The 21,641-nt window shown below is 48.0% G+C and overlaps 1 protein-coding gene across 2 annotated transcripts in view; it reads left to right on the top strand.

Annotated features, from left to right (window-relative positions):
- Positions 1 to 11,544: 11,544 nt before the first annotated feature.
- FOXK1 (forkhead box K1) overlaps positions 11,545 to 21,641 on the top strand; it is a 55,645-nt gene continuing 45,548 nt past the window's right edge. The window contains exon 1 of one of the 2 annotated variants that reach the window (XM_035548855.2): positions 11,545 to 12,027. In XM_035548855.2, the coding sequence (XP_035404748.1) occupies positions 11,573 to 12,027 (455 nt within the window). In that variant the 5' untranslated portion in view covers positions 11,545 to 11,572. The remainder of the gene's footprint in view (positions 12,028 to 21,641) is intronic. The other variant, XM_035548854.2, reaches the window with a different exon arrangement.

The following is a 21,641-nucleotide window of genomic DNA, read 5'->3' as shown; positions in this document are numbered from 1 at the left end:
CCTGTTGCTGTTCTCTGCCTTTTTCTTTAACATCTTGAGCAGTGGGCCAGCGGCCAGATGTCTAAAGGTGTTTAAGCATCAACAGATGCATCTGGGTACCTGGAGGGATTTTTCAAAAGCATCTTGCTGTAATTGTTTATGATATTCTGCACTCCTGTCATGATCTCTTCGGTAGCATCACTATTCCTGCCAGCATCGCATTTTCTATTGCAGAACTGAGCTGAATTTTGCTTCTTTTCTTCCTCCTAGTCCCAGAATTCCAGGAAGCTGTACAAAGAGAGAACAAAATGGGCAAGAATTGCTGCGGATGGTTGTATCTGTGGAGATTTTGGTGTCCTTATAAATACCAACAGCATGCTGACAAGGTGCGTGCTTTCATCTACAGCAGCAAACTCCAGTACAAGCAGGGCATTTTCATAGATGTGATCTTGGACCGAGAAACATAGAGAAAAATCAGCTGCTCTGTCCCTTTGAAATGCAAACTATTCCCATGTTGCAACATCGTGGCCAAATTTGCTAGCGGATTTTGAGCACCTCGTGCTCTCTTAGAAGCAGCAGTTGCTTTGCAGAGCTTCCTCTTCGCTTTTGTCTGTGATGAGACAACAGAGTTGTGGTAAATTCTGGGGGTGATAGTTGTGCTGTCATTAAATAACTAGGTAAAAACCCGGCAGATTTCAGATAGATCTGCAAAAAGCCACATTCCCTGCCCTGGGACAAGCTGCAGGCGTGGTTGCATCGCGGGGTGGTGATCACAGCGAGTGGGTGTGCAAGCTCCATCCTGCACTGCCATCTATAGCGTGGCGCTGAGCACAGCAAATGGCACAAAGCAGACCAGAATGCCCCCAGATCCTCTGTGCAATTAATTTAAGTGGGGATGTAGGGAGCAGGAGGGCACCTCTGCCACCGTGACCAGTGCCGTGTTGGACAGGACGTGAGCAGCATGCTCGGGGTGTAAGCCCATCTGCCCTCCTCTCTGCCTGCCACTCGTCCTCTCTTTTTGTTTGCAAAACATTTTCATCCCCTCCAAATCGATACAGAAATGTCCAGCTTTCTCCAGAGGGCAGCTCCAGATACACCAAATCAGAGGCGTGAAACCAAAACCCATTTTGACTCTGATGAGCAAAGGGAATTTCTTTTATTTTTGATTTTTAAACCAGATGTTGCTTTCATGCTCTGAAACCTCTGAAACAGCTGAATGGATTTTCTTCAAACTCCTCACACGCACAAAAATTCACCTTTGGGCTGCGAACAAGCTTAAGAAATCGCAGCGCGATGGAGATTCTTTTATTCCTCCCCTTGTCCTTTTTTGATTTGGAAAGTTAAAAGGATCCTAAAATAGAAGCTGAGAATTGGATTAAACGTCCCTTTGTTAACTCTAGCACTGCTTCCAAGTCTGCAATTATCCTTTCTTAAGGTCCCTGGTTCCCATCCCTCTTACACTTCCAGCTGCCACATTTTTTATTAAAATAACTGCCACGACTACGATGAGGACCGGCTCCTCCCTGATGCCAACCAAAGAGGGAGCTTTCTGAGATGGATGAGAGAAAGCCCAGGTCTGGCCTCATTTCTTCTGCCTCCAAAACTGACCCGTGCTGCTGGGGACAGAGAGCAGGGTGGCAGTAGCTGGGGAGCCCTAAACAGCTTCCAACAAAATGGTCTTGTGGGATGCCTGATCCCAACAACAGCCTCACCCTAGCACTCATACTGGTCTCGAGAGATGTGTATGTAGCTGACTGCAGTCCCTTTTGGTACTGTATAGGAATATGTAGGAACTCTCAGAAAACATCTTCATTGGCAAGAGATGGACCAAAACCATCAGGTCCTGCTCTCGTCATTGATTTTCAGCAAACCCCATCCGTGCTGATGAAATGTCTTGCATGAGTAAGTACACCCAGCCTGAATACAGAGCAGATGAACCCTGGTGTTGGTATGGGAGTAAAGCAGGGGAGGCTCTGCAGGTGCCTGAGTGATGGATTTCAGACACCCCAAGAGCTTGGAGACCGAGGGAAAGCTGTTCATAGCATCCAAAAAGGATTTGGTGAGAGCAGCCCGTGACGCTAACAGTCTGGACAGGCTCCACACAGACCAATGTGATGGTCAGCTCGGGCACTGGCTGCTTGAGCAGAAAGCAAGATGCTAAATGAAGCCCTGGGAAGCAAACCTCACACTGAGCCTGGGCTGTGGGTGAGCAAAGCACAGGGAAGGAGACAGGAGGGGTAAAGCAGAGACAGATTTTTATCATTTTAGCTAATGAAACTAGCCGTAAACTTCACCTGTTTATGCCTCCCGTAATTCCTCTTCTTGTTCTTGCAAGCCCAATTCAATTTTCTTTTTATCCTTGCGTATGTATCGGTAAATAGCCAATTACTAGCGTTGGTCCCTGCCAATAAATTGCTTGCTTTTTATTTGTTCCCCTTCCTTCCAGAGCCCGTCAGCATTAAGCACTGCTGCAGTGTGTGGAAGGGGTGGAGGGCACATAAAACAAGTCATCATTGAGCATGGCCTCTCTTCTTGCAAGAGGAGCATTTGGAGGATGCAAACAGCTGGAATATGGGTAATTTCATGACCGTAAAAACTTCATTTTCCTTTTATTGCTATCGAAAAGCTCTGGATAGGTGCATCTCTCATCCGGCTGATTAACCTGAGGTTAGCGCAGATGTGCACCTCTGTGCACCAGCAGCGGCGTACCTCAGCCTCCCTCCAAAAGGCAACCAAAGGCGAAGTGTTGCTGGCATGAAGAGACAAAGAATAGCCTCCCTTTTTCATCTGGCACTCCGGCGCAGCCTCTCTACGCCCACTTCGGCTGCTTTCAGCTCCCACCGTGCCTCCCGGTTGCCTAGCAATCCTAACAATATTTTATGAGGCTTTATTCCAGGGGCACAGCGTATTAATGCCGAATTTTAGCGAGGCGCTCCAGGAGAAGCAAAGAGGAGGCCTGAGATAACATCACATCGATTTATTACCGGCAGGCTAGGGGGAGAAAAAGAAAATGCCAAGTGGCGATGACGGGGATTTAGTGGTGAGGGCTGAAGAGCTGCTGGGAGCAGCATTTTGGGGGTGATGCGTTGTACCGGTGCTGCCTGAGCAAGAAACCTGTGGTGAAATTATCCCTTCTGGGTAGCTGGGTAGCTGGGTATCTGGATTGCTCCTCTGCAAATTTGGGGATGCTGGGCCAGGGTTTTCTAGCGGTAGCTCTGGGGAGGACGATGCCCGCAGGCATGTGAAAGGAGGCTGGAGGGGATGAGACGCACCGGATGCTGGTCAGGGGCCACCAAATCTCCTTCCACCCTGGGCACAATGAGAACGAAAGCACCAAAATGCATAAATCTGTTTCAAAGCACATTCCCTTGGTTTCTCCCTTCCTATCCCCAATCAAACATATAACCTGGGGTTATATTCTATACCATTAATTAATCCCTTGGGGTTAGGTTCATGTTTTCCAAAGGCTACAGAGTTCCTATTTTTATGTTTTATTTTGGCTAGCACAAACTTTGTCCAAGACCCAAACTTGCTATAATGGTTACTCTTAATGTTTGGTGTTGTTTTTGTTTTAAGCCTGCCTTTAAAAAAGAAAAACAGCACCCTTAATTTTAGCAAAGATTACTCCATAATAGTAATCTCTTGCTAACATAAACTGAATTAGGTTCAGCCATTAAACTCTTACATAATTATTATTTTGTTGATGAAGAATGACCTTCGGTTACGTTCTGCAACTGTTTCATTTCTGCAAAACATGTATTTATAAAAAAAAATCAATAGAAATGTTTTCATGCCTTCTTATTTCTTTCACCCTATTTTTGGAGGTTTTTTTTTTTTTTTTTCAAATTCCAGGGTACACTTTTTTTTTTTCCAAGCAAATAAACATGTCCCCTCCTGCTTGTAAAGCAAGCACATTAGCATGAGGGTACTGGTAAGTGAAAATTACTCTAAACAAAAGTGAAACCTATTTCATTGATTTTTTTCAGTGGCCAAGCTGAAGGACAAGTAAATTGGATTTTTAAAATCCTTTCACTTTTAATACTGTATGGTATTATTAGTAATGTGAGTAAGTAAAACTGTTTATAGCAGATGTTTTTCTGAAGTTGACAGTGTGCCCTTAGAGTGACACGCAGTGATTGTAAATATAGCGTTTTCCAGCACTTAAAGCAAACGCCCTTATCACGCTAACACATCTAGCTGGTGCAACCAGCTGCAAGGGGCAGAGCAGAATGGGAAATAGGAGGGAGTTTCACACTTCATCCAGGATTTTACTGGGAAGCAGGGTTAGTGCTGGAAATATAATTGAAGGTTAGGTTTGCTCAGTGCTTTGGAGGGCCCTGCAAGGGAGCAGGATGTTTACAGGGGACTCTCCCCAGTGTCTGCTCCAGCAATCCCAAAGGATGCTTGGAGCCCACGGAAAGTGGATATATTTTACAGGTGCTTTTGCTGGCCCCTGCTTAATAACCCAGAGAGAGCCAGACCTGCAAACAGGTCCCAGTGACTTCAAATCTCCTCTGCAGGATGCAGTGCAGTGGCTGGAGACCAGGGCAGTTCCCATGCAGGCCCCTGGTCACCTCAGCAGGTTGGTGTCAGGACACTGCACCCTTCACCTCTGCCTTCGGTTCCCTGGACGTTATTGGAGAGGAAGCAAAGCCACATGAAGAATGATCACCACGTCCTTCCTCTAGGTCCAACCCAGCTGTTTTGGTTTTGTTTTAAGGATGCTTGAAGCCAGCGGCCTGGGTGAGAAAGGCTGAATCCGGACCATCTCCTTTTTTCTTGGCATGGCTTTGCCCAGTGTTGGTTTTAGTTTATTTTTATTTTTCCTTTTGAAGGGAATCTTTTGGTGTCCAGCTCTTCACCAGCAGGCTGATGGCTGATTAAATTAAATTAAAAAGAGGGAGCTGATTAAAAAGGAGGTTTTCCATTGTTGGAAGGGGGATCTGCTAAAGAAGCACTTGAATGCAACCGGTCCCAATGCCTGGGATAACACGAGGTGGAGGCTGCTGCCGGGTCGTTCACAGCACAGAGATCATGAACGTCTTCTGTGCTCATGCCGTGGGTCATGGATCTAATTCCAGATCACCTAGGCTTTCCATGTGGGCTCCGTGCCTGTAAAAATGCAGGAAGGAAGCTGGGATCAGGTGTGGCTGCTGTGGTTTGGGCAGCGCGTGGCACCCGCTTTACGGAGCTGTGAATCACGAGGGATGTTGGGACAGCAAACATGCAGGCCCTGGCTTTTCTGTTTAAATGTTTTGTAATAATACAGGGTAAATTCTGTAGCTTTACTGGCTTCTCCAGCTTCTTGGGCAGGTTGTAAAGCAAGATACTTCAGATCAGCTGCTTCCAGCCCTCCAGACACTGCACAGAGCTTGTTTTCAGCAGCAGACAGGCAGTATATGCTATAGTTGCTCATAAAAGTCCAAAAACATATTCCTTTCAGGCTGAAATGTTTCATGTTTGATATCAGATTTTATATTTATTGGTTCAGTTGTTTTTAGCTGTTGAGAAGTTTGTGTTTTATTTTTCTTTCTCTGTTCGCATTGATGAAAAGCGAGAAAATGAGATCACTCAAAAACGGACCAAAGCAAATAATTCAGAGCTGGCTTGTGTCATATATTTCACCGAGGCCTGAGTTTCAAGCCAAACTGAAAGAAAGTTAGCAGAGTGGGTTTAAAGCTCAAAACACACATGACAGTGTAAAGTTTATGAATTATTTTAACTGCAACCTGTGAAATGGGATTGCTTTTGTAAAATTATCTCGACAACAAATGGTCTCGTTCAAGGCTTTCCAAAATGGGTGATCGTACATCAGGCAGTCCCTGGCATGGATTCTAGAACAGCGACAGCATATCTGCATTGGGAATGAGCAGATCATATAATATTTTAGGCAACGGCAGAGTCTGGGCATCAGATGTTCCTGGGTCTTTATTGTGTTTTGGAGAACTTGCTGTGAAAATACATTTCTGATAAGTGTGATTTGAAAAAAAGTCCCTCTCTGAAACCTAAATAAGCTGTGAGAGAAACATTTTCAGCATCATGGAGCTTACAGTAAACAGGATCGCAGCTGATTTAGAAAAGAAAAAAAATTGATTACGATAGAAAGAACAGCCTCCCTGGGTGGTGCTGCTCCAGGAGGGAGCTGCAGGATGCAGCATCTCATCGAGCCCCATCTCGCAGGTGCTGAGCTGCTGCTCAGCCCCCAGCCCCTCGCAGGGGGCAGCCCTGGCCGGGGGGGTCTGTGCTGTTCGAGGGGCAGGTCCCACGGTCTGCCCACCTTTTTCTGTCTCTGATGCTGCTCCCTTCAGCATAGCAGCCTGCTGGCATCAGGAGAAATGGTGTTTGGCACCCCTTGTGAGCTTTTGGGACCGTGAGTGTTCCCAGCACATCGCTGAATCACCAGTGTTGTTTTCTTCAGCCTTCTGCTGATTAAAAGCTGTGCAGGAAAAGAAAGAGCCCCTGTATCAGTGTATCACCTCCTCCACAGGCGGGCCCTTTCTTATCAGCCCATCTGGATCAAACCCCAGCTCATATCCGCTGTGAAAGATTTGTAAAGCTGTTCTGGTTGAGGAGGGGTATCTGAGGCTGTCCCTGAGGCAATCAGGGCTCTGCTGCTGTCCCCAGACCCTCAGCAGCAGGTTGTATCCTCGCTGCTGCAGACTTCACAGGTCAGGCATCCGCATCGTGGCTGAAGTTTTTGTAGATGTATGAGGGCTGTCCCAGGTCAGGGCCGAGGGACATCACTGGGGAGGCACACGGATCAGGGTTAAAAGCACAGACCATTCAACAGGATTGAGAAAACAGGTACAAATCCCGTGAGAGGCTGGGGCAGGCACCGTGCCTGTGTGTGGGACAGATACCCTCGTGTGTTTCAAAACAAAACTGGCAGCCCAAATTTGATTTGACTTCTTGCAACAGCTTGGTTAAGAAGAAAATCCTAACAAAGGAGCATGAGAGCAAACCCCCTTTCACTCCCATGTCACAGTGTTGTGATTTCAGAGACAGAAAAGGGAATTAAAACCCATCCAAGTGGAGAAAGAAGTGAGGCTGCTCCCACACACAGGTGTGTAAGGGAAAGCAGCTCCCCACTTACAGGGCATGGTGCTCATCACTCGCATCTGCTTCTAATCAGCTTGGACAGAAGCCATAAAAGTGTTTAAAACCCTTCTTGATGGCTGAGAGAAGGGAAAGGGAAAAAGGTTGTGGGGAGCTGTGCAGGAGCAGTCGAATTGGAGGGAACGCTGCCCTTTTCTTTATTTCATCTAGGTATGTGTGATGGTCCCGAAGCATCTGCTTGCTTGCTAACGATGCGCGCTTTACATCGCCCTTAACCCAATCAGGTGGAGAAATGCTGGACTAGGCTTGCGCGGAGACAGCAGAGCCTCTTTTACTTGGAGTAATTGCTTTCCTTCGCTCCTCTCCTCCTCCTTCCCTGGGTCAGAGCTGCGTGCATTAGGCTGGCTTTCATTGTTAGCATCAATGTGTTGTCTAGCTGCTGGGTAAATACATCAAGCGGCTCATGCCCAGCATGCAGTTCACATCTTTCCTCTCTGCCGAGGCTGCTTTTCAATTACGCTTTGGTCTGGGGGTAGAACAGATTTCCTGCGGTGTTGAAGCTGGGCAGGTTCTTTGCTGAATTGGGGCTTGATAAATATGTATCCTGTCTCGTGCATCAGGGTGGCGAGAAACAGCCACACGAACTGCTTGAGAAACGCAGCATTTAACTTACAGAAATTAAGTGTTTTTAAGCAGATGCCACCCAGAAGATAGATCTAGAAACATACGCTTTTATCACTGTTTTTATGAGATTTCTGTTTGCCCAGTGCAGTGGTATCTGGGTGACCAGAACAACCCATTACATTCATTTGCCCACGACTGATAGCACAGAACAGATTCCTGCTGTATGTCGCTGCACGAAGACAGTCAGCAATGACACGCTGCCAAGCAAATGTTTGACAAAGGGAAATTGGGTTCTGCGCCTTCCTCTGCATGATGCTGGGTCTATCCTCACTGCTTGCTGTTCTTGTCCCTTTCCCAGCTGCTTTGAGCATTTAATTTCCCCTCCCGGTTCAGGCTGGCCTATTGCACAGGGGTGGTAGCACAGGGCAATGCCTCAAAACGGCGCAGGGTGTCACTGCAAAGGGTTTCACCTGCAGCAGGTTATTTCTGCCTGTGCACAGGCTGTGTAGGCAGGATGTAGGCATCCCACATCTGGCCAGTCTGGAGCACAGAGAAATAGCTGGAGATGGCACCTTCTAGCCCAGCACCGGTTCCTAGGCACATCACAGGGGTGGCACAGGGACCATGCTGTCGTCCCCCCCACCCTGTCCCATCCCCAGGGGCCGTGGCTGTTCCCCCCATTTTGTGGTATCCTTCTGGTGGCTCCCGGCCACCTGAATAATTTGGTATGCAACTTGTAGAGTCAGGAAGTTTGGCCACACCTGCAGACACATCTGTCCAAAACCTGCCGAGGAAAATGAACCGCTTTAAAGTCAATCCAGCCATACGGAATAAGGTTAATTCAAACAATTCTGAGTGCATTTACATCAGGTATTTACACTGGGATAGCCAGCTTGACTTTAAGCAGGATTAGGCAATTGGAGGAGCGCAAAGCGTTTGCTTGTCTGAAGGGCCCTCGGTTTGATGCTGTTGTGGGGTGGATTAGAGCTGAGCAGAGCCTCAGAGGCTGCCGAGCACAGCGTGCTGCTGCTCGCCGCGCAATGAGCTCAGTGAATGGATGCCGCAGGCAAACGGGCTGGTGAGACACAATGCGAAGCATAACCCGCCAGGCAGCCAGGAGGAATCCCGTTTCTTTATGCCACCTGATCGCATTTTGCGTGAAGCTGGGATTTATCTCAGCGGCGCTTCCAGCGTAAGCAGCAAATTCCACTCGGAAGAAATTTTCAGGCAGAAAGAAAAAGATTTGTCGGAAGAAACACAGATGCACGCTGGCTGATTCATGCAGCAAGAGTGTCTCGGTGGTGGGGGGTGACTGTGACACGTGTGAACGAGCTCGTCGGCATTCCCAGCTCCGCTCTCCTGGTGCACAGATGCTGTGTGCGAGTTATTCTCCGACTGGAGCTGCAGGAATCTGTAGTCTATACCCAGTGTGGGACAGGTAATGGGATGCAGCCCTTTCAGCGACACGTCTCTTGGCTGTACATCAGTTGTCCACGTGGGTCCCCTGGGTTGCTGGTACCTTCTGTGTGTGCAACCACAGCCCATTTTCCTATGCAGCTTTGGAATTTTTACTGACACTGTCTGGTAACTGTCTCACCCTAGTTCTGATTTTTTCGGCGCCCTGCCAGATGAATGGCACAGTGCTGGGTTCTAGAAGAGCCTTAGACATGAACTAAAATCCACAGCCCTCCAGTGCTGCTTTCTCTTTCTTTGGGCAGCTCAACGGTTGCTCCAATATAGCGCCTGGTTTCACTTTGCCTGTTTGCACATGCACGCCTACCAGCTTGGGGCCATTTTTAAGCACACTTAGCAGTACTCTCACCCCGGTGCGAACAGACAAAAGGCATGAGCCAGCTCTGATGTCAGGCAGCGTGTGACACTGGCTCTCACCTACCAGATGGCTACGTTACTTGGTGGCCACGAGCATTTGCTGATGCTGAGCAATCTGGGGCAGGACAGGAGTTTGCATGCCTGAGAGAAGCAGCTGCCTGCTGGAGCCCAGGTTACGCAGCGCATGCCACTGCTGTGAGCCATGCCCCCATTTATTTGTTCCTCGATGTCTGAGAGTGCTATTTTAGCAGTAATTTAATTCCAGGCCTCCAGGGAGGCCACTTCTGTCCTGTCCCCTCCGGGGATGCCTTTCCTTCATATCCTGCCCTGAAGACTGTGACCCTGTGCTGTGCCAGGCTCAGCTGAGTCCCACTGAGAGCAAACACTGCTGCATAGGAAGCGATATTGGTGTTTTGTTAGGTGGCACTGGTCTTTCTTCCTTTCCACTGGTATTGAACTGTAGTGGCAAAGAGCACTCTAACTGAAGACGACGTCTCGGGTGAGATGTCTAACTCAGGTCCCGACTGCTCAGCAGTCATTAAACATCTCAGGGAAGATGTTCCAGGAGAGGGGATGTTAACCTTGTGGTCCTGGACCAATTCCAGCTCGTTTAATTACAGTCTTCATATCTGAAATTTGCTCTGCACTTTTGACCGGTTATGGGATTATTTTTTTCCCATCTCCTCTAAACTGTTGAGCAGCCTTGCTAAGAGCTGCCACACTCCCCACGTGAGCTGAAGTAATAAGCAATTATGGCTGTTCCCTCTCTCAAGATTTTCAAATTTATTGTATTTTCTGGTGACTTAACAATTTGGGATTCTGCATTGTGTCACCGGCTTGCCTATGCAGAAAAGTTTTACCTTTTCAATCTGGATATCCTAACCAGTAGAGTATACATGATCCACAGATGTGGTGTTGTTGCAAAGAACATGACCTTTATTAAGTAGGTAATATAAATAACTTCTGGAAAAATAAAAAATAAAAGGTAATTTTAAGTAAGAAATAGTGTAATGCAAGCTAAACAACCCTCATACACACACACTCCCTTATACTAAAGAACTGTGTGTGTACAAAGCCTAGTTTTTAAACTCCCACCTCAGTGTACCAGGGATGTTTTCCCCTTGGCAGACAGTCCAGGGGATTACGATTGTGTTGGAATTAAATCCCCGTGTAGTTGTATAATGGTTATGGGTGATGCCGGGCGGTCTCACCAGGTGTAAGCCAGCCTGAAGCGTGGCAGCCCTGCTTCTCTGGGGGCCCAGGGCCACACCAGGCAGGGAAGGCCGGGGGGGACCTCACTAGGAAACAGGGCTCCAAAATGGACTTGGGCAGCCCCTCCGGGTACTGTTTCAACGCACGGAGCCCACTGTTGTGGGTTTTTCCCTGTCACCCTCTCCAGGAGGAAGAAACAGGGGGACGAGAGGGGACGGGAGTTAACCTGAGGGGGGATCTGAGCCACCTGAGGGGGGGACTGAGCCCCCTTGGGGGGTGTCTGAGCCACCTGAAGGGGGATCTGAGCCACCTGAGGGGGGGGACTGAGCCCCCTTGGGGGGTGTCTGAGCCACCTGAAGGGGGATCTGAGCCACCTGAGGGGGGGGACTGAGCCCCCTTGGGGGGTGTCTGAGCCACCTGAGGGGGGGACTGAGCCCCTTTAGGGCTGCCTGGGGCACCTTGGAGGGGGACTGAGCCCCCTTGGAGGGTGTCTAAGCCACCTGAGGGGGGGGGTCTGCGGCCCCGCACCCTCCGCCCCCCGGGCCCTAAAGCGGACCCCGGGCCACCTGCCCCGAATAACGGCGCTTCGGGGCCCTCTCCTCGGGAAGCACCAACCGAGGCCCGGCGGCGATCGCGCCGGGGCCCTGCAGGCGGCGCTGCGAGCCCCCTCCCGGCCTCCAGAAAGCGCTGCGGTGCCGGGGCCCGGCCCGGCCGGCCGGCGGAGCTGGCGGGGAGGCTGGGGAAGGCAGGCAGGCAGGCAGCGGGGCACGGCTCGGCTCGGCTCCCGCTCCGCCCCGCTTCCCCTCCTCCCGTCCGCCCCGCCGGCTCCGCCCCGGAGGCCGGCACGCTGGCTCGCTCCGTGCCTGGGAACATGGCCGAAGTCGGGGAGGACAGCAGCGGGGCGCGGGCTCTGCTGGCGCTGCGCTCGGCGCCCTGCAGCCCCGCCGCGGCGCCCCCTCCCGGGCCGCCGCCGCCCCCGGCCGGGCCGCCCGCTGCTGCTGCTGCTGCCTCCGCCGCCTCCTCCTCCTCCTCCTCCTCCTCCTCCTCCTCCTCCACCTCCTCCTCCTCCTCCGGGCCGGTGCTGGCTCGGCTGCAGGGCCGCGAGTTCGAGTTCCTCATGCGGCAGCCGGCCGTCACCATAGGCCGCAACTCGTCGCAGGGCTCGGTGGACGTCAACATGGGGCACTCCAGCTTCATCTCCCGGCGGCACCTGCAGCTCAGCTTCCAGGAGCCGCACTTCTACCTGCGCTGCCTCGGCAAGAACGGCGTCTTCGTGGACGGAGCCTTCCAGCGCCGCGGCGGCCCGGCCCTGCTGCTCCCGCCGCAGTGAGTGGGGCTGGGCCGGGGGCGGCGCCCCCCCGCGGCCCCCTCCGGGAAGCCCGAGGGGCCGGGGAGAAAGGGGAAGAGGGAGAGGGGTCGGCCTCTGTGGGGTGAGCCCCCTTGGGAGGGTCCTGAGGGGGTCCCCGCCCACGTGGAGGAGGGGAGGGAGGGTGGGGAGGGGTCTCTGCCCCTCTGGGGGTCTGCTGGGGAAGGGGAGTTGCGGTGGTGTTGAGAGGGGTGGCCTGTGTCTAAGGTGGGGGTCTCCCTGCCCGCTGAGGGGCTGCTGCTGACGGAGGTGGTCTTGAGGCCGTCCGCAGCTTGCAGGGGGTGTGAGGGGGTGGTGAGAGACCCCTCGTGTCAATAAGGCTTCGGTGGGTGAGGGACATGCTAAGGGTGGCTGTCCCCACCCGATGGGGGGCATGAGGAGGTGGTGAGGGATGTCCACGCACCGAAGAGCCAGGTGACAGGGCAGCAGGTCCTGCTCCAGCTCTGCAAGGGTTGTCCTCGCCTTCCTGGGCATCTGCAAGTGTAAAGGGGGACGTTCATCAGGGCCACATCGCTCGGAGGGAACCACGTCTGGGGATGAAGCATGACCCCGTTGTCGCAGGGTGCCTCTCCGCCGGCTGTCCCCATGGTGGTTCTGCCTTCCACCAGGCTCACATTCAACCGGTGGCACTTACGGGCCTCTCAGAAGATAAACGAGAGAAGGCTCTCACCAGCGGGCTAAAACTTGCTACGCCCAGGGTTTGTCTTCCCTGGAAAAGTTCTAGTGGAAAAAGTTGGAAAACCACTTCGCCTGAGTGCTTATTTTAGGGTTGGCAAGTCATGTGTTGTTCTCCGTGTGTCTATGGGGCAACAGAGAAACAGGGAGTGTCCCGTCCCGCAGGGATGGTGGCCAAGGGTGGTGCTGCCCACCGGGACCCCTGGAGAGCAGCTACCTCGGGTACCTTTGCTTCGGTTACAGAGAAGGCTGCAGGAGTGGCTTTGGTGTTAGCAGCGAGGTTGTTGTTGTCTGCGTTACGTTTTAGATAAGCTTTCTTGTTTGGGGAAAGCGCAGAAAGAAGGATGAGGTCGACGCCGATCTATTTCTTCCTCCGAAAATCCTGTTTACGGTTGCTGAGCACTGTCCAACTACTGCAGCGCTTCACCCCGGAGGTGGCAGCGTGGCGGCGGTGGGTGATGTAATTCCTGCGTGCATCTCTTCAGGTCCCGCTGGGCAGGCTGTGTCTGCTGTGATCCCCGAGTGAACCCCCCTTAAAGGCGGGGAGCGATATTTCTGTGCCTTTTGTTGCTTGTATAAAACATCTGTTTTCAGCTGGCAGCGTTTGGCTTTGGTACTGCTCACCTCCAGCGCAAGGGTCCTGGAGTTATCCCTCTCTCGCCAGCCTGTTGCTTAGGGGAGGGTTTTTTAATTACTCATTTCCTCTGCAGGCTGCTTCATTTTGTACTTAGTAATTTAGTTATAACTCCCTAGCTGCTCGGTCTCTGAGGCGTTTTGGTTTGTAACGTGTTTCATTTTCTAAAAGAGATGTCCTTTAGTGTCTGTTTAATTAATCTTGCTTTGTAAAACAAGACCACCCAAAGCCCAGGGCAGTTCTGTTGTTTTGTTCCCTCTGGTCCTGGGTTTATTTGTGCAAGCTCTCTTATCCCTGTCGTTCTGTTTCTTCGTTTGGTTAATCATAAGCATTGTGCTCGAAAACTCTCTCAGGCAGCAAACGGGTTGCTTATTCCCCCCACTTCCATTTGCTCACGACTTCTGGTGTGGGAATGGCAATTTTCCTTCTTCATCACTTCAAAGGGAGGAGTTCAACGTGCAGTTAGGAACACTGCTCAGTAAGCCATCCTCTTTGCTTGGTCACTGTTTGAGCTACATAAATAAACTCCATGCTCCTCCCTTTCTGAGTTCTGGAGTAGGAAAATGTTTTGCATCAATCTAAAGGAATTTGCCCCCTTGCTTCTAGCAGGTAAACAACTCCTTTTCTTTTCCTGGCCGGGCAAGGGTTTGTAATCAAGACCAGGGTAAAAAAAAAAAAAAATCCTATCAAATCTTGTAATACACAGCTTCTATTGAGGCTTAAACCTATTCTCCTGTCCACTATTATCCCCATGTTTGAAAAATCGGACAACGCCCTCCCAGTCACACCCTCGCTCCCCCCACAAACACACACCCACCACACAAGCAAAACAAAGCACTGGTCGCTGCCATTTCTTTTCTACAGAGAAGCCTGTATGCCTGTTGCTAGCCTACTAATATTGTCAAGGATAGGAGGAATAAAAATAAAGATAGGTCTCAGTACACTGACTTTACAATTCAAACTACACTTTTTTTCCTGAGTATCGTTTTCTGGTAACATTACAGTCCTGTTTGGTACAGCCACATATCTCCGTCTGCCCGTAGAATGTACAGTTTATATTAAATCTTAGAAATTAATGGCTGCGCCACGCAGGGATTTAGATGGGAGCCCCTTGTGATGTGGGGAATGCTTGAAGAACTAAAACTTTGAAGGAATGCTTGTTTGAATAGTTGTCCCCTTTTTTTTCACCTTCTAGTAAAGGATAGCAAAAAATATACCAAGTCCAATTTCTTTTCTGTGAGTACAGTCATTGCTTTGATATTACAAGCAAAGGAGATGATCGTGGATCACGAGATCACGAATGGAAGCAGAGGATTCCACGGAAAAAACGTCTTTCAGATGTAATTCATACTGTAAAAAATAAATCCTGGACTCGCAAATTCTGTTTCTGAGGTTTCTTCCCATTTTACTCACTCTGTATAAACATTTCTGTGTTGTCAGCCCTCTCCTGAGTCTAGAAGTAATTATTCCTAAAATTTACAGAAGATTTTGCAGGGAGGAGTGGGGAAGGGAAGAAAGAGGAAGAGTTCTGAGATGTTTCTTTCTGAAGACTCTCTGTACCTCCTAAAACAATAGACCCGTTCAAAATCAAGGGCCTTGGAAAGGTTTCGTATCGCTTCCTCCATCCCCTCGGTGTGTACGTGTAATAATCTGTGAGCAGAATTTCACTGCCGGGCAGGAGTGTCGTGTTGCACAGCTGTGTTGTTATGGAAGATTATATTTCACAGATGTGATGACATAACTGTGAAGTGTAATTAAACAGTAACGACCAACAAGAAGGGCATTTCCTAGAGGTTAACGACAGTTAGAAACAAAGTGGGTAGAAGAGTGGAGGGCCCGCAGTCCAGCCAAAGCCCCCTTAATCTGTTTAATTAACACGAGTGTCGCACTACTGCAGGCATTACAAATAAATCAAGATGAAATCATGGAAGTACTTACACTGAGAATAAGTGCTTTAAGTAAAATTAAGGATCGCTAGAAACTCCTTTTAGCTATACTAGTGGAGGCTGGAAATCTCTAGAGAAATGTTGGTGGTTTTTATATTTAAAAAAAAAAATCAAGACTATTGCTTAGCTATAAGCTAATATAATAGCTAATACTATAATATAATAGCTAATATAATAGCTAATACTAAGCTAATATAATAGCTCATACTATAATTAATGGTAAGCGCTAGATTTTTAAACTACTGATACAAGCAAAAACTTGAGATACAGCTGGAATCACTGGCTGGAGTAATTTTTCCTGCTGAGGACAATAATATTGTCAAAAAATAGGAGGGGAAAAAATAAAGATAGATCTTAGTGCACAGACTTTACAATTCAAACTGTAGTTTTTCTCTGAACATTATTTAATGGTAACACTACAGTCCTGTTTGGTACAGCTTCAAATTTACCGTGTAATCGGGTGTTTGCAGGATCAGGTCAACATTGGATTATTAAATTTTTCTTTGTAATCTTCAGAAATGACTCAATTTTTAAAAGAAGTGACAGTAACAAGTTAGAGACTTCCAATAACTAAAATAAGCGTTTCTCCACCCCTAGAAGCGAAGGAACTGAAACAGAAGTTGAAAGTTTAAGCTTGCTAACCTGAATTTTAAGCAGCTATGGGTCAGGTTTTCAAATGCTCTGAAGTACAAAAGTCCTATTGACTAAAAACTGCAAATGTTGATCGAGCGTAGCCCGATAATAGCACTTGAGCTTTCTGAACTGGGAGCTCAATAGATTGGAAAATGGTGCTTGTCTGCAAGCGTTTCATGGGATATTTGCTTATTGCTTTTGTGCCCGTTCTGTAGCTTTGCAGTAGAGCTGTTAATGGAGCTGAAAGTTGGTGTTTTTCAGTGTAAGCTGATATTTTCAGCGTGAGATTTAGAAGCGTAAAAAAGTTTTAAAACCTGAAGTTCTTTTAGCATTTAGGAAAGGGTGAATGGAGTATTTTTTTATTTTATTTTTTAGTTGGAGAGTAAAATACGAGGGGAGTAAATATGTGGATGTATAAAATTAAACCGTGGAGTTAAAAATAAAATCTATTATGTGTACGAGCCCCATTATAAAGTGAAAACTTACTCTGCGTGCGAAGAGCATGCTGCTCTATTTATAATGGCATTTTGCTAGGCACTTAATAAACTTGACAAAAATAAATAGTGCAATGCTCTGAGCAGATATCGAGGTGCTGAGCCCACCAAATGCTGTGGGCAGTGGCGGTGTCGCTGTGGTTGGGGTCCGGGAACCCAAAAATGAGAGCTGGATCCAGCAGTCTTCCCATTCCCCTTCCTTAGGGAGACGGGGCAGGCTGTTAGCCAGGAACCCGAGGCTCTGGTTCAAATAAAAATTGACCCGATCTAGAAAAATGGAGATGTGCACGGCGTGTCAGTGTTTTGATGACCTCACTAACCACTCGGCCTCTATTCTTGTGGTTAGGACGATGCCATCACGGTGGGTGCGAGTGTGGGTATCCTTACAGCTCGGAGGGAACTGCGAGCCCTGCGTACGCGTGCTAAGGAAGTGCTTTGACCACATAACCACGACTGCAGAGCTGCTCGTTTCTGAAATGCTGCGTGTCTGTTGACTCTGTTAGCTCCTCGTGCAGTTTTGCTTCTTAAAGATTGCGTAATCTGCATTTACAACGATTTCTTTCCTTTGTTTGAAAAGCTTTGCTGCAGCTAGTGGATGGTGGTTTTGCTCTTGCTAGAAATTCTTAAAAGGTTTGCTGTCTTAGTTCTTTATCTGACATTTCTCATGCTCTGATTTCAAAGACCGAACAGGTTTTTTTTGTTGCGCAGCAAGGCTGTGATAAAGGGCTGCTTTATTTTAATTACGGAATTTATGTCGAGTAATAATTCCTAGCTACGCACCTCAATTTGTCATGGGTTATATTAAATGTTTAAGGAAAGTTTCTCATTAAGTGAGGCTGGTGCTCGATTTGTTGATTCAAAAATAGCTGTGCTGGAAGTCAGGCTGCGAATGTAAACTAATGCCATGCAAAACTCGGTGTCTGCTCTCTTAGGGATTCCTTTAAACCAAGCTCGGTTCAGTTTAGCTGATGTGTTGATGATGAAAAGATTAATCTAACCAGAACACGCCGCGCTTGTCTTGTGCATTCTTGTGCAGATCTCAGCTGTAAAGGCTGAGGCCATAATGTGGATTCGAGTTGTGCTGGTGTAACTTCTGTGTTCGCAAACTCTCAAGCATGACATCTGTGCTCAGCTGACTGGGGGATGCTTCCAGTTGCTGTCTGTGTACAGAAGTCTAGGGGATGAATGAGTGTAAGAGGTTTTGCTCTTACAAACACTGGAATAAAAATCATGAGATCTTTAGTAATTCACATCTTAGTTATTTTGGTGCCAGTTGCGCGAGCATCCCCACTGCAGAGTTCCTGTTTTGACTTCAGGCAACAGATCAGAAGAACCTTTTTTTCTTTTTTTACATCTTTTTTAATTTCAGAAAATGGGACGCAGCCTTCCACCGACGAACTGAAAGTATAGATGAGGACCAGCCTGACGTGGTTGTTTGCTTTGTAAGCAAGCTCCCAGTAACTGCGCTCCGATAGCCATTTGGCGTCCGAGCTGTTGTGTGCGACGCCAAATTCTCTTGCACGGTGTTGCAGCTTCCTGGAGGAGTAGATGTGGCAACAGGATGTTGGTAAAGAACAGGAAACTACTTGAATTTACTACTCATGACATACAAATAAACTCTTCTTCCTGGCCCACGTGTAGTACTTGGTGTCTGCTGTCGACCCGAGTTTCTGCAGCTCCTGGAGGCTGGAGCTGGGCGGGTTGCAGTGTGCTTAGGGGCAGCCGTGCTCTGGCGCTGGGGGAACAAGGAGGACGCAGGCTGCTTGGTGCTGGTAAGGGGTTTGGTGCCTGTCTGCGATCTGACAGTTACCTCCAGCTGGCTTTGCTCCGTGCATCAACCCCTGAAGGGTTTCCCAAGGCTGCAGAATTACGGCTGCGATATCTGCTTCTGGATTCCTGCTTAAAGGGGGAGCAACACGAAACAAACAAAAAAGAAAGCTGAATATGCTTCCCAGAGTGGGTTAGGTGGTTAAGGTCTTTGTCATCTGACAATTTTACGCAGCTGGGACAGGCAATAAATGCTGTAAGAGCTGGTTCAGTGCTTTCTGGCCGGTAGCTTTTACACGTCGGTTTAAAACATTTATAACAGAAGCGGCTGGTGGGCCCCGATGTAGCAGACTGAGAAATACAGGGAGCTGGAGGTGTGAGGAATTACAGGTTCATTTTGTGGCTGTGATCCGAAGGAATCGGTAAGGTGAAGAGGTTCAAGGAGTTCTTTTGTCTCCTGAATGACAAGACACCTTAACGTACTTCCAGGTTATTTGATTAATTGACTAATTGTGGCTACAAATGATTTTATGGTCTTGATGCATTTGTTCACTTCAGTGACTTGTTCCATATTAATCACTGAATAGCTTTTTTCGAGTATTTATAAGTTTCCCCCTTTCAGCTGACTTCAGGCTGCCTGTAATTAGACATAGCGCTGATCTCTTGCTTAGGTAAATGAGTGAAAATTTCTTTGCAGCAGTGTATTCTCTGTTTTCATAATACAGATGCAGTTTTACTAACATCTGTTCACTCTTGTCCATAAATGTTTTTTGCAAGTGATTTATGTCTAGTTCCTTCAGAACAGCTCAATAAAATGCATGTGTGCATTACTTTTGCATGGCACTTAATTTTTATGAAATACATATTTTATTGGACATTTAAGGGTCTTAATGGCCTAATTAATACTCTGTATCCACTTCTGTCTTGTGTGTTTTGCTCTTCATTAGACTGCTGCGCCTTTTTTCTCATCCTTGTACATTTCTTATCATAAAAATTTCAAGCAGTCTTTGGAGAGCACTCTGTCAGAAGCCTGTTCTTTGAATATTCAGCAACTCTCAGCAAGATTTGATTGATAGTCCCTTCCCTCCCTTGCCCACTCTATTTTTAGTTATTCAAAAAGGAGTTTAATTTCTCGGGTTGTCATTTGTTGTGTATGCGTGCGCGCTCCAATTTGTTTCGGTGTTTTTCTCCCGCCTTTCAACGCAGCAGATAGGTGATTTTCCTGTTGTTTGATGACACCTTGACAGTTACCGAGAAATAATGCAGAAGTGAATTGGGATTTCCACCTTAGCTGAGGGAGCAAAGCTGAACAGTCTTCGGTTCTGTTAATACATGCTGCGTGATTCGTAGAGGAGGATAAGTGGAAGGAAACTTAAAGCATGTTATTATCACTTATCCTGCATTAAGAGCTGTCTCGCAGAAGAGCCTGCATCTCTCCACGTGCACCTACGATGCACTCCATCTTCTGGGGCAGATCGGGGAGACAAAAAACCTGTGGCCTAAGCAGAGTGGAAGAGGCATCCCTTTCCTTCTCTGAAACGCAATGTTACAGCTATGCCCCTTTTTTCTGCTTCATGGCACTTTAAAGAGAGCCTTGGGAAGGCTTCCCACACAAACTGTTTTAATCTTCTGTCTCCCTTAAGGCCACGGACGGAAGCCACCAGCGTTTTGACTAAGCAAGACCGGACTCCCTGCAGAGCCAGTTTGTGCACTTGCTAAAGGATTTGTTCTTGAGCAACTGAAGGCCTTTCCTCTCTCCAGGGCACAAGAACTCCGAACTCTTTAAACACTCAAAATCCTGGTGGTGTGGGAGGAGAAAAGAACCAGACACAGAAAGCAAATGCTGTTTCCACCTGATGGGTAGACCAGAAATGGTTTTGCTTTTCGTACTCAATTTGAGCGCAGTCCAAACCAGCGAGGGCAAGCTCTCGGTGTCGGAGATGTGCCAACTGCTATTTACTTATTGATCTTTTTTTTTTTTTTTTTTTAATTGTTTCACGGCTTGCGTAAGGTGGTGTATCTTGGCTTGGCTGCCAGCCCATCATGTGTAAAGGGGTGTTGACTGTCAACAAGCCTGGCAATTGGGTGGCTTTGCCTCCTTCTGTCTTGGCCGTTTGGCTGTATAATCATTATCTCTGTTCTTCTACCACGTCTCCCTTAGACACTGGCTAATGAGACAAGCCGTAATGAAACTGTTTTGTGCCCTGGTAAGACCTGTGAAGGAAGTCAAGGGCTGGCACATGCTTTGCTGCTGCTGCCTTTCTTTATGGAGTATTAAGGCAAGTGCTGATGTGTTCTTCAGGCACAGGAGGTCTTAGGAGAATATTCCTGGTGTGCACTGGTTCAATAAATGTGTTGCTAGCTCGGTTATTTTTTTGTGTGTGTGTTTTGTGTAAACAAGACATATACCAACTGGCTGTTAGGAATCGGTGCAGTCACGTAGTTCAGACTTACACGTGGTCTGTTTACAACCAAGTGGCCCAGATCAGCGCTCTGCTGCAAACTGAGCCTCAAATGAACTCGGGAGACAATTTTTTTTGATGAACGGCGATACTAAATCTGAGGTCTCTGGGTGACACATGGTTGCATCCTCTTTTCCACGTGATTCGGTTTCTTCTCGCTTTCATCTTGCTTTGCGCTTCACCAGAAAGCATTGCAAGTGTGAGAATTGACAAAATAATCTATAGCAGAAACGGCATAGAGTCCTCTTCCTCAAAAAGCTGGTATTACAAACCGTGAAGTTTGTGTGAAGCTTCCAGGTAAGGTACGTGCACCAAAGTAAAATGTTTCCCTAGTTATATGTACTATAGGGAAGCAGGGGGATGGAGGGGTATAGTAGAGTATGCCGGTAATAGGACAAGTTAACTCTTTAAAACGTCCTGCTTTAAGGTAATGAAACCATTGTGGTGACAGCTTACATATGTCCTGTGATTTTGCACGAGTCTTTCACTGTAGTAAACTCTTTTCAAGGAAGAAAATCCTCAGTACGGTCAGATTTGCTGTCAGGATTTAAGGTGCTTGAACAGCCTTGGGATTATTTTTTGCTGTTTGCCATCTTAGCCGAGTCCTGCTAGGTGGTCTTTCCCAAGCCAGTCCAGTATACCTTTGCCTTAAAACAAACCACAGTAGGATAAATTTCTTTTCTGTTTCTTTAGTAGGAAGGCTTTGTCTTACCAAGCTGTGCCTGGGATCCTCTTCTAACCTTCATTTCCAATGTCAGTATTTCAGAGGCTGCAGGCGGGTGTCACTTTGTAGACATATGTGTGAGGGATACTCTGCGATGCCCCAAATGCTTATTTGGCTCCGAGTCCAAAAGATGCCAGCTTTTAAAACATCTAAATTACCCTCGGAGCAGCCTTTAACACTAATCCTGGCTTCCTCTACTGGGCATTGAATGGGTTGTGAAATGTCTTCGGAGGGAGCGG

Source organism: Cygnus atratus, chromosome 15 (assembly GCF_013377495.2).
Source record: "Cygnus atratus isolate AKBS03 ecotype Queensland, Australia chromosome 15, CAtr_DNAZoo_HiC_assembly, whole genome shotgun sequence".
Lineage (NCBI taxonomy): Eukaryota > Metazoa > Chordata > Aves > Anseriformes > Anatidae > Cygnus > Cygnus atratus.
The sequence above is the reverse complement of the archived record's forward strand: the minus strand, read 5'-3'. Positions and strand labels throughout refer to the sequence as shown.